General features: G+C 48.3%; 2 protein-coding genes across 2 annotated transcripts; both read right to left on the bottom strand.

Annotated features, from left to right (window-relative positions):
- Positions 1–249: 249 nt before the first annotated feature.
- PtA15_18A394 (uncharacterized protein) lies at positions 250–1,190 on the bottom strand (the record flags this gene model as incomplete). Its single annotated transcript, XM_053164928.1, has 4 exons — positions 250–395; positions 496–756; positions 834–918; positions 1,005–1,190. The coding sequence occupies 4 exons, from the start codon at positions 1,188–1,190 to the stop codon at positions 250–252; spliced, it is 678 nt and encodes a 225-aa protein (XP_053028889.1).
- Positions 1,191–7,050: 5,860 nt separating this feature from the next.
- On the bottom strand, positions 7,051–8,158 carry PtA15_18A393 (uncharacterized protein; the record flags this gene model as incomplete). The annotated part of the gene is made up of 4 exons (XM_053164927.1): positions 7,051–7,217; positions 7,291–7,407; positions 7,503–7,643; positions 7,741–8,158. 4 exons carry the CDS (start codon positions 8,156–8,158, stop codon positions 7,051–7,053), a joined length of 843 nt encoding a protein of 280 aa, XP_053028888.1.
- Positions 8,159–12,672: the final 4,514 nt, after the last annotated feature.

The raw sequence follows: 12,672 nt of genomic DNA, 5'->3' as shown, positions 1-12,672 counted from the left end.
GTGGGGATTCACTTCACCCAGAGCTCCATTTGGAGCTGGTGGGCTCTAAATCTTGCCTCCACAAATCCTGAGACTAATATCAAAATTGATACGCATCATGCACAAATGCATGAATTTCATGCATTTAGTTCACTCAACACATACAACAGCCAAACCATACTATGATACAGCTCATTCAGCCAAACCATACTATGATACACCTCATTCAGCCAAACCATACTATAATACACCTCATTCAGCCAAACCATACTATGATACAATTGCACCACATTTGATGATTTTCATGCCATAGACCTGGTTGGCATGGCTGTTGCCCACAGCCCTGTGGTAGCAGACTATGATCACCTCCCCAGTACATTGCCTTCCAAGCACGCGCATGCTGTTGAAGTTGTTGACTGTCATGTTTTGCCGTTAGCGTTGCGGGACGGGCTTTTGTTACCTGGGGGCAATGTGGGATAGACGGAAGAGAGGGGGGGATGGGAATGACAGTGGGACCGTTGGCAAGGTTTTGAGGGATGACAATAGCCCAAGCTGAGGCCGGTGGATTTTTGAGCAGCAGGGATCCGGGGGCGAGCATGGGGGGCGCGGAGGCATTGAATGGGTGGGCAACTTGGTGCAGGACGGCCTCCTCATTGTCGTTGCCAAAGGTGCCGGTGAGCTTGTTGATGGCCTCGGCGTCTGCCACACTCAGACCGAGTTCCTCCTCCAACAACTTGCGGGTTCGGACGCTGGAGAACTCCTCAGCGGGGTGAGCTCCTGCAGCGGCATCGCAAGAGAGAGTCCGCCACAGTGGGCTCCGGAGGGATGGCCGTCTATAGGGCGGCGGTGTACACGGATAGTATTGGCGGTTTTGTAGGCCGAGCTTGGAGAGATGCGGGGCTCGTGGGGCGACGCCCGATCAGCCGGGTTAGCCGTGAGCTGAGAATTGTTGGAAAGGAGTGGGCAGACATTGCGACATGAGTTTTGTGTCTTGTTGGCGCAACTGGGGGAAGCGGAGGAGGCACCACCAGGGGCTTGTCAGAGGTGAGGGGGTGGCCGGGCTCAATGGTGTGTCTGGCGACAGAGTTTGCCCAATATGCAGCGCTGTTGAAGTGGGGATGGACAAGCGAGCTGCTGAGGGAACATAGGCCAGCTCCATCATCCCGTTTCCAAGTCCGATTGGCGCATGTGGTGGCTGTCGTGGGATACATAAGCCAAGCGTGTCTAGGGGCCACATTGCCTGTCGTTGCCACCTCAAAAAACCGCCACCTGTGAATTCTGAGGCGCAGCAAGGTCAGCTCTGGGTATTATGTGGACGGATGAGAGTGTGAAAGACCTTGGCATATCTTGGCCAGCGTGAGCGCTCGGCCGGGCACACAATCCTCTTACTCAGGAACCGACCCGTCCGGCGCAAGTTTATGAGTGGCGTTATTTGAGTCGGCCAAGACGTGGGGCTGATTTTAAGCGAGTTGACCGCAAGTAAGAGTTGAGGATGGTGTTGCTGAGTTTGTGTTTGATTTTTTTCTTGGCTGCTGTTGCAAGTCAAGGTGTATTTTGCAGGCCCCCAGAAGATATTACTGGAATATATCCATACATAGCAAAATTGGCGTCAAAGGGACATGGCGGTGGCGCCGCAATGCCCCCGACAGGGCAAATTCTAAGGTTGATTTCAGCTTCCAGTAGCGCACATCGGATGTTGACCAGAATGGCCAGAAGATCCAAGCCTTAGCTAAGGCCTTGCGGGTGAAAAATACATACATAGGTGGCGTACGCCGTGGCGGTGGCGTTGCCATGAACATGCAAGCGGAGTCCAGGCTAGTCCAGGGCAAGGCTTGAGGCAAGCTTGCTGGTCAATGGCGTATAAAAGGGGGGAGGATCTTGTGTTTGGCTACTCCCCCAGGGAGTCCTCTGCCGCTTTACTTCCAGCGTGTGGTTTGTCCTCACCCCCTCCGCTGTTGCACTTGCGCAGTTTGAGGGGCTAAACTCGTTGGCCCCCCTTTGTATAATGCCTTCAATGCGGCGCGCTGGGGGTCATCCTCTCACTGTTTTTTAACCCTGCTAGACAGGGATAGACAGTGGGCCACAGTGCATCAGCTTGCTGATGTTGGGTGACTGCTTGCAGGTTGTTTTAAAAATTTTCTTTTTTGTTAATTTTGGCATTTTTAGAGGGAAAACCCTTCATTTTTTTTCTGGAAGTTTTAGAGGGGAAACCCTTGATTTTTTTTGTGATTTTTGGAGATTTGTAGGGGAAACCCTTGAAGTTTTGTTTTGTGATTCAGAGACTTTAATAAACTTGGATTATAGTATGGATATGTAAACCCCCCTCCTCCTCTGGGGTTCACAAGGTGTCACCAATGTACACCTGCCCTATCACAGACTTGTAGAAAGCCCGTTCTCTTTCCTTCCCTGGCTCAGCAGAGAACTGACATGCAGTCTCTCTGAGCCAGGTAAGCTCTCTTCCTTTTGTGCCTCTCTCTTTCCTTCTTCTTCCTCTCAAGAGAGAACTGACATGCAGTCTCTCTGAGCCAGGTAAGCTCTCTTCCTTTTGTGCCTCTCTCTTTCCTTCTTCTTCCTCTCAAGAGGGAACTGACATGCAGTCTCTCTGAGCCAGTGCAATCCAAATCCCCCCCTGTTTGGTCCTAGAACGTCTCCTCTGCGCCCATTCTGCCACCAATCCACAATCAGCTCCAGTGAAGGGATTCAACCCTTACAGGATAAACATAAAATAGCCATACATGAGTGAAAAAAAGAAATCCATTACTGTCTGATTTTATATACAATTCAAAAAAAGCAAAAATACCATTTTGGGTGTTTTTGGTATAATTTGAGTCAAATATCTCCAAATACACCAGTATTCAACAAATTGGTATTTGACAGTCCCAAAAAACACTTTGAATACCACTGTGCTATCCTTTTAAAGTATCCAGCAAGTCTTGAGGTTTTTTGAATTAAAAAAGCAGGTGAGTGTTCCTAATCATCACAAGATATTACGGATGCAGTCCAACAGCTGTTCATTGAAGGGATTGTTCTTCACTGATACCACCACCAATTCTTGACTAATTGAATTATTGGTAGATGTGGAGGGTTGAAAAGGTGGGACGGTAGAGATTTACAGTTGACTTCTTTAAGCCCGTTTCAGACCAAATTTCTTCATTTGATAACTTCCCTGACCTATTGCTTTGGTACAGGTTTTTTATTCCACCATGAAAAAAAGATTGATGACCAATTATCTCAGCAATCAAGCTGCTTATCCTATGCTCCTGGACAACAGCAACAATACCGCAGAGCACAATCAAAAAAATCCTGTCAAATCCCAAATTTACCAGGATCATGATTGTAGAGAAAGCATACATTGACTTTGTATGCTTTGTCTATGATCATGATCCCAGTACATTCAGGATTCAACAGCATTTTTTCAGCCTCTGGGACAGCATTTCCTTGCAAAAATTAAGGTTTTCTGGCTGCAGATCAACAGGAAGTCCTCCATTGACAGGCTGCTGATACAGCTACATAATTTTAGCATTGGCACAAGGAAAATTTCATCAAGCTGCTCATACTTGTCAATCAGACAGATCTTCTAGTTTCAAAGGAGCTGGATCAATTTTGGAATGTGAGGAGCTACGTGGCCTTATACTAAGGGTGTTGTGACTGTGAGGTTTTATAATGACCAATACTAGAGCGGCTCCGGTTGTAAGGCAAAGCTGAGTGGAGGAGGTGGTTGGATTGGGAAGTCTCTAGCTCTATGAATGAGGTTTGGTTTGGTTGGTTTCAATCGCATGCGTCTTCGTCTTCATCTCGGGTAAGATGGCAGTTGCCCGGCCATCGTAGGGGCCCTCGCGATGTTTTTTGATGCTTGTAACTTAATGATGTTCTCTGGGTTCTGCCTCTTCCGCTTTTTAGCCTATCCGATCGACAATATGTCTTCTTGCCCTCTATCAACCGCTCCACACTTCAGCCATATGCTTCGCATGGCAGAATTCCACTCTTCTTCCAATAGACACGCAAAAGTAAAGAGATCAACCATACCGTCCATGAGCCACTTCTTCCCTTCACTATCATTCAGAGAAAATCAGCAAGACGATAGCTTTATTCAAGTATAGAAAAATGAATTGCGACACAGACCTGACCATGAAGTAACGGCGGTGCATGCACTCCCGGGGATTGGTAGGATCTGGTATCGACTCAATATTCTCGCCGTCCTTCAGCGTAGCTTGATGAGAGGGGAAAAGTGTGGCAGCAACATCTGCCATAATCCACCCGTCTAGCCACTTCCTTGTCTTTGGGAACAGACGTTGAATCTCATCGATCTTTTCGCTATGGGATGGCCCGCCTTCAGCGCTTCTTTCCAGAAGGTCCATACAAAGCTTTTGAAAGTTGGTCTGTTTCCAACTGTTAACCAATTAGTTCACCGCGGGTAAAATTAAGTCGTTCAACTTCACCGATGAGAATGAAGGAAACGCGCCTCTTCGTGATTTTGGATGAGAGCTCGATTGCTCTTGACCCGAGTTACTTGAGCGCGAAAATGTTGATGACAGTCTTTTAACCGGCTAGCAGCAGATTCTGGGGTGCGAAATGCCTGGCTGTAAGCCGCGATAAAGCCGTTGCGCTGGGCTGGGGAAAAATCTATCATCTGACGGACAAGTATATTGCGCTCTTGGTCGGTCATTTCCGCTTTGATGAGTTGTTCGAACAATGCCAGAAAGTGGACCTTGAAATAGCTCTCCGAGAGCCCACGTATCCAGCTGAGTTGGACCGGTATCCATCGGCCTAAATCTTCGCAGTACATCAAAGTACTGAAGAGATACCCGTTTTCAAATATGTGATATGTGACATATGATAGGAGTCCCCCTTGGTAAACCGAGTTTGTCTTGTCACGTGCAATTAGCCGAGCGGCCATCCATTTCGTTTGCAGGGTAAAGTGCTCGTGGTCTTGATGGAAGGCGTTCGAGATTAATAACAATCCCTTGCTAGCCAGGGAAAGAGCCTGAATAAGTACACGGCTTGACAAGGAAACCAGCTGGATGAAAAAACTGTTGTACGTACCCTTGCCAATAGAACAAGTCGGTGAGGAATTTGTCATCGATCGCTGCTCCCTGCTTGGTAGGAATGCCACCCATTTCCGGAAGATATATCGCGGCAGATCACTGTGGATAGCTGTGGATGGTTGTTACATCAACCCAGGCTCACTCAAGGTGAGGACCCGGGTGGGCCGGGCAGACACCCCGGGCACCGGAGACCCGGCAGCTCCCAGGCTGTTTTTTTGGGTCTGCCTTTTTGCACACCAAAAAATTACCCCGCGCACACCAAAAAAGGTGTGCACTCCAAGGTTTTTTGGAGTGCACAGGTGTGCACTCCAGCATTTCTTGGAGTGAAAATAGTTCACTCCAAAAAGATGTGGTTTTAAGAGTGAACTATTTTCACTTCAGGAAATGCTGGGTGTGCAGAAGCTCACTCCAAAAAACCTTGGAGTGCACCCTGTCGCACTCCCGCCTTGACGGCCGCGGCAGACCGGCCATCGAGGGCAGACCGGTCATTGGGAGGAAACAACCCTCTCGATGGCCGGTGCTGGTTATCGAGATCCTCCCAATGACCAGCACCAGTCATTGAGAGGGATGAGTCCTCCCGATGACCAGCACCGGTCATCAAGAGGACTCACCCCTCTCGATGACCAATACAGATTGGTCATCAGGAGGAAACAAGTTCAACCCTCTCGATGACCGGTCTATACCGGTCATCGAGGAGGTAAGTCCTCCCCATGACCAGCACCAGTCATTGAGAGGACTCATCCCTCTTGATGACTGGTACAGATTGGTCATTGGCGAGGAAGCAACCCTCTTGATGACCGGTCTGTCCCGGTCATCGGGAGGAAGCAACCCTCTCGATGACCCGGACAGACCGGTCATCAGTAGGGATGATTGGGATGAGTCCTCCCAATGACCAGTACCGGTCATTGAGAGGGTCCCGATGACCACTACCGGTCATTGAGAGGGTCCCGATGACCGGTCTGTCCCGGTCATTGGGAGGAAATCAGGAGGAAGCAACCCTCTTGATGACCGGTCTGTCCCGGCCATCAAGAGGGATGAGTGGGATGAGTCCTCCCGATGACCAGCAGCGGTTATCGAGAGGGATTTTTCCTCCCAATGACCAGCACCGGTCATTGAGAGGGTTGTTTCCTCTCGATGACCGGTCCATACCGGCCGTTGAGAGGGATGAGTCCTCCCGATGACCAGCGCCAGGCATCGGGAGGATTCATCCCTCTCGATGACCGGTATAGACCCGCCATCAGGAGGAAACAGCTCTCTCAATGACCGGTCTGCCCCGGTCATCGAGAGGGATGAGTCCTCCCGATGACCACCACCGGTCATCGAGAGGGATGAGTCCTCCCGATGATCAGGAGGGATGAGTCCTCCCAATGACCAGCACCGGTCATAGAGAGGGCTGTTTCCTCCCAATGACCGGTCTATACCGGTCATCCAGAGGGCTGTTTCCTCCCAATGACCGGTCTATACCGGTCATCGAGACGGATGAGTCCTCCCAATGACCAGCATTAACCGGTCATTGAGAACTCCAGGGAAGCGTGGTCTTTGGAGTACCTGACCCGCACTCCATGGAACTTGGAGTGCACAGACATGCACACCAAGTAATGTGGTGTGCACAGACTTGCACACCTTTTTGGTGTACGCGGGGTAATTTTTTGGCGTGCAAAAAGGCAGACCCTTTTTTTTTTTTGAGTGCAGATTTGATTCGTCAAAAAATGATGTATTTTGCAAAAGTTCCCTGACAAATGTACATTACATGTGATTCATACAGTGGATAGTAGTTGTGACAAGGGGTTGAGAAAAATCACAAAAAATAACAGAACAATTGTCTTGGTGTCATCTAGATGTAGCAGTTGTTACTAAATATTTCTTGTGGTGTATGTATGCCAAATGGTCATTTTACAATTCCTAGCAAGGAGATATACATTTGAACAGAGAAGGGATTGAAGATTGGAAGTTGAAGGGGTTGGAAAGTGCGGAGATGATTTCTTGGGCATTGAAGTGTTGCCCGCTCAAAGTCGGGTCAATACCTTCACACTTGGTCCTTCTCTTCGAGTCGAGTTGTCATTTCGTTAGTACTGAGTCGGTAAGTTTCGAGTATTACACTTTTTTCTGCCCACTCGGCTTCCCGAAGCAAATCATCGGCCCAAAAAAGACACATGCCGAAGTATAAGCAAGCCATTGCAAGCGTCAAAACCGCTGGGCAACGGAACGTATTGGTCAGCAATAAGACAACCTTATTTTTTCAATGGATTAAAGAATCAATGCTCACCTGCATTGAAAGCTATAGGCCATTCTCCCTTCTCTCCAGTGATCCATCCGCCAAATACCGTCCCCACTCCCGGTCCAAAAAAGCACATTGCTATTAAAGGCCTACGTTCACGAGGTACTGAAGAACCATGAGAAGATTATAACGTCAAAATAAAAACACATCCCTTCCTAGTCTTACGCGATAAGGGTTTGTTTGTACATTGGGGTACTCACAACCTGGGGTGCGTCCTCTGACCAGCTCAGTGTATGCGAAGAAATTTGAGATGGATATGACCAATAGGGCCGCTCCCAAGAAAAGTGGGAAGAAACTAAGTCGGATATCCAATAACTCGTGGTGCGTGGAAACATAATACTCTACGACGACGGTAACAATATAGCGAATCTGATTAACGGGCCATCATGACTGAATGCACACCGGTATGAAAAATCTAATGCAAACGAAAAAACTTACGATTGACGGCGTATCCGGTTGCTATCAAGATAGCAGCCAGAATAGAGATACATTTGAAAAGGATGCCTCGGAACTTGTCTATTCGGTGGCACGCCGCACCAAATCCAAAGGCGACGATCAAGATGCAGATGAATCCGAAAGCACATAATCCACCACCGACTCCTATCGCGGTAGTATCATTAGTACATACTCCCTTGACGGCCATCGAAGCCCCGAAGCCAAAGATAAGTTTTCCGAAGCATGAAAACAAGAAGTACGCCGGGGCCACCAGGCTTGTTTTACCCTCCGTGGCCTTGAGGTGGACCACCAAGTTATTTTGTCGTTGAGTAAGCTGAGCCGGCTTTGGTGGCAGCATAGAAAGTGAGCGCTGCGGACCGGGTGCTCCGAAATAGACGGGCTGGTCTTTGGGGGAGTTCATGTTGATCGAGGGATTCAGAAGATTATGTAGACCAACAAGAATTACTAGGGCAAGTTTGAATGTCAACAACGGATCTCCCTTTACACGTGTGGCGATGAAATGAATGGTTGGTGCGTTCACCGAGTGAAAGCTTACGTTTGTATCTAAATATGTGCTGATTAGCTACCTTCTAAACAGGCCGTCTCGTTCAAGTCTTTTCTTAGCTCCTGAAAAAATATCAAGAAGAGTTGGAATTAGGTGGAATAAAATAACTCCAGCTAGGCTAAGCCTTGTGTAAAAGGTTGTTGCCTGCGGGCAAAGGAGCAAGAACGTATTTATGCGGACTCGTTAAGTAAGGTCGGAGGGCTGTGTGGTGTCTTAAATAACCAGATTTAGATTTCCAGAACGGGCAAACAAAGGTATCCTCGAGCGACTGGGTTGGACCGAGGAATGCAAACTTTAGGAGGGCAAAGAATGTTGATTGACCTCAAGACTGGCCCCAGAAGCCGAGTTCATAAGGGGAAAACCCGATTTATTGCTCTTTCGAAGAAGTAAATACATTGTCTGCGGGAAGACATACATGGGATCCCCCCATTGCTGGGAAACTTGATTGGTCAGTTTGATCAGGCTTGTTTTGCGGCTATCGGGGCTCAATTGACTGGGTAACCACTGCTCAATAACGAAGCCGACCATTCGAACAGCTCCATGCTAGGTCTTACCGATCCATGAGGATCCACACCACGGGCACGATCTGCGAACTCGGATTGGGTCGGAAGACTCGGAAGGTCGTACTACATGATACACAGCCGCCCCCAAGCGCAGCACTGCCAGGAGCTTGCCAACGGGAACAGGCGGCCAGAATGATGGGCTCACCCCCGCCGTGACACTCGGGTACAGCTCAAGAGATCTCTATGTGGTGGGCTCGCGATGTGTTAGTCCTGGTCTACATCACGGGTGCATTTGGACAATGGCTCGATGTCAAGAAAGACATTGGCTGGAGCCTGTCTAACCCTGCAATGTGCCTTCCTGGACTGTTGGAACTATTGGGATTCTGGGATTTGGCTTAAGCAATGAATGATGACTGAATAGCCCACAGGCAGCCGTGAAGGCGCCTCCTGCCGGAGGATCCACGCTCCAGCGGGACGCACGGCATCAGGACCGCCGATGAAGCGGTACATAGTCAGTGAAAGTTAAGGGTGTTCCCCGGGGTTCGGGACGGGGCATGAGGGTCCAACTATGCCCCGGGGCACCCTGAAGCCTGTCAGTGCGGGCCGTATTGGAATGGCCAAACCCGGCCAAACCCAGCCAAACCCCTAACTTAACCTCTCATCCATCTGTGTGGATGTGTGGCTGATATGACCCCTGTAAAATTTGAACAATGTACCAAATGTTTAATCTGTACAACCCATGGTATAAGGGATACCACTGATTATGGAATAACTGCAAAATACAAGCTGCAAGAGAGACTCACACTAATACACCAGGGAAGGGATATTATTTCTCCAAAATATGCATAAAAAAAGGCTGCAAAGGCAGGATAGACACCTACATGAGAAATTTCATGGCATTTTGATTGGCCTGATTGCTTGGGAGCTATAAGCCTGAGAGCTGCAAAGAGGCCAAAAAAGCCACAAAAAGCCCAAACTCTCAGGCCACGGATGGAACCTTGCTCACAAGCCCCTCTTTCAGAGGCTTATTTTGCAAGGCACTTTTGGCGCGCCAGTTCCCCCAGCACCTGAAACAAGCAGGTTGTGATCAGCCAGGCCAAACCTGCTACTAGCTAGCAACACATCAAAAAGGCCTTGTCCAGAACTGCCTTGAGTCTATTTGCACTGTTCACCAATTGAGGGGATTGAAGCCAACATCTAAACACATCTCCCCCCCCCATCTATTTACCTTTCAGAATTTCTACAGGAGATCCTCAGTTTTTGCTGGTCACTACTAATGAAAGATGGCAAACGGGTACCCGCGGGCGGGTACCCGCCCACACCCGTTTGGGACCGCCTGGAGGGTCCGGGTACGGGTACGTGTCCCTGATTTTCTTGGGTTGGCGGGTACGTACCCGGGTACCCTCCAAAGTTTTGTTGCGCATGGCGCGCGCTGGCGGCCGTTCCCCGCCCCCGTAGGGGGAGGGGGGGGGGGGGGGGGGGGCGTGTACTTCATATCCAAGCCCGCCATGATATCTGCATATCCAGAATCTCACCCGGAACCAACCACCCGGAATCAACCACCATGTCAGGCCGCAAGCGAAAAAGACCAAACACCTCAATTGAATCGTTGGTTGCTTCCTCTCCAAATCCTCGATCTACTCAAAAAGACACCGAGCCCGATGAAAGCGAATCGGCTACCGCAGAGCCTCCACCAGGAACTACACTGACCGATCCGGAGGAGCTAGGTGAGTAATCATAAAGTATTATTGTATCAATCAAGAAATTGCGTTCTGACCCTACCTTTCACTTGAATTTCAGAAAAGGCCCAGAAGATTGCTGCAAATGCCATCAGCGCAAGTTATAAATCTTACTTGACACCCAAGCTATCTAATCAAGTAGACAAGCATGGCCGCCAAATGATTGCATATCCATGCAAAATGTAAGTCGTTTTCTTTTTTTGATGACTGATCCCAACTCCTCCCTGATAACCCCTCAAATCCAACTCCAGATGTGGAACCAAGATCAACAGCCCCACCGGCGACTCTTCTTGCAGCAACTTGATCAAGCACGCTGCAAACTGTCTTCGGAAACAAAACGAAAAATCAACCACCCGGTCGCTTGCAAGTGTTGGAATCAAGGGGACGGGGGATATCAATCCCAAAGAAGTGAGCCTTCTAATTTTCAACAACAAGCTGCACAGCTAATCTTTATCTTTTGTTCTGTTCTTATTTAGGTTTCACAATTGTGTGCAACCTGGTGCGCCAAGGCTGCAAGGCCCTTTTCGGCGCTTGCTGATGATAGCCATCAGGCCATCCTCCATCCAGTCGTTGTTGCTCATTTACCAACCAGAAGGACGGTTTCGAGGGATATCCATATGCTGTACTCGGCTATCCAGCGAGAGTACAAGGCTGTTCTTGAGGTAAGTGATTTCATTTCCTCAGATCATATCACCCAAATAACAATTTCTTTTTGTTATTTAGTCACACACAGGGGCGTTGTACTGAGGAGTCGACACGTGGCAGTCACCTAACGGCTTTGACATTCTTGGGATTGTAATCTACCGATTGCATGAACTTGAATCCAATGACTTGAAGCTGGATGTGAGCCTGAGTCTCTATAGTGACAACAGGACACAAGAAGTGGGAGGGCAATAGTTGGATTTCTTGGGATAAAGAAACTACAACTATAAGAGAAAAAGAGAAAGAGAGAGAGAAATCAAGCAGGATAAGGAAAAAGAGAAGTACTAGGTTATTCTAGTGGGAATGCACGTCCACTGCCAATGCTACTCTTCAGAAGAGTGCTGCTAATCTGTGCTAGAAGTGCTACAGCTTCCTCTCAGGAGGGTATCTGGATTGGATAAGCTTAATCCAGCCACAATTTTTTAGCTTCCTTCTGGATAGTCAAGGTTCTTAAAGGGAAAACTGAGGGACAGCCCTGTAACCTAGATTTGAGGCAAAGGCCAAGTGATAATAAGGGACAGCCCTGTGATCAAGATAGAGGCAAAGGCCTGAGGATTTGGAGGGACAGCCCTGTGATCAAGAAGGAGGCAAAACCAGAAGAAAGAGCAGATCAAGCAAGACACAGAGTTGTACCTCTGAGATAAACGAGGTTCAGTGAAAGAGGTTACTTACTGTCAATATCCTAGGCGCCTGTGATGGTAGGTATACTGGGAGTATAGTAGGCTCTTTGGTGGTGATCCGGGAGTTATCTGGGTGGTGGTTCTGGTGTGCTGGAGTCTGTAGATCCGCCTCAGGCAAGGGGGATCCTGACTACAAAAATTTTCACAGTTTGCTTATGTAATTTACATATGTACATGTGGTTTGGCGCGCCTGGTAGCGCTGACACGTCACAACTGCGCAAGCGCGCCACAACTCAATAACTCAGGGAAGGAGTATAGTTACAATGAATTAATAAGTTGTAACTAGGGTTAAAATTGCATGAGGAAACAGAATATGAAGTCAAAACAAGGTTATCTCTTAAGATGAAAAAGATATAAAGTAATTTATATGTAACAAAGGTAGAACAGGCAGCTTTTAGGTCAGCTGTGATGACTCTAAGGCTGACATTCCCTACCACCAAAAGGGTTGGATTTCTGTAAGAAATTAAACCACAGGGTTAGACCTCTTCTCACTTCTGAATTTCCTGAGAAGGATAGCAGAGTCTGGGATGTCTTTCTCAAGGAGCCATTCATCATGATCAGCACTCATACCTTTGTATCTAGCTAAGTACATCATAACATCTCTGTTCTCCACTCTCAATCTCTTGTCTCTGAGAATCTTTTGTATGACTTTACTCTGAGGGGTTTTATCCATGGGGGGAATGACAACTTTGACTTTCTGTCTCAAAGGGAACTTGTCTGGATTGGGGTCTTTGTATGGTTTCACC

Source organism: Puccinia triticina, chromosome 18A (genome assembly GCF_026914185.1).
Source record: "Puccinia triticina chromosome 18A, complete sequence".
NCBI classification, from domain to species: domain Eukaryota; kingdom Fungi; phylum Basidiomycota; class Pucciniomycetes; order Pucciniales; family Pucciniaceae; genus Puccinia; species Puccinia triticina.
Note: the sequence above shows the minus strand (reverse complement) of the source record. Positions and strands in the feature narration are given on the sequence as shown.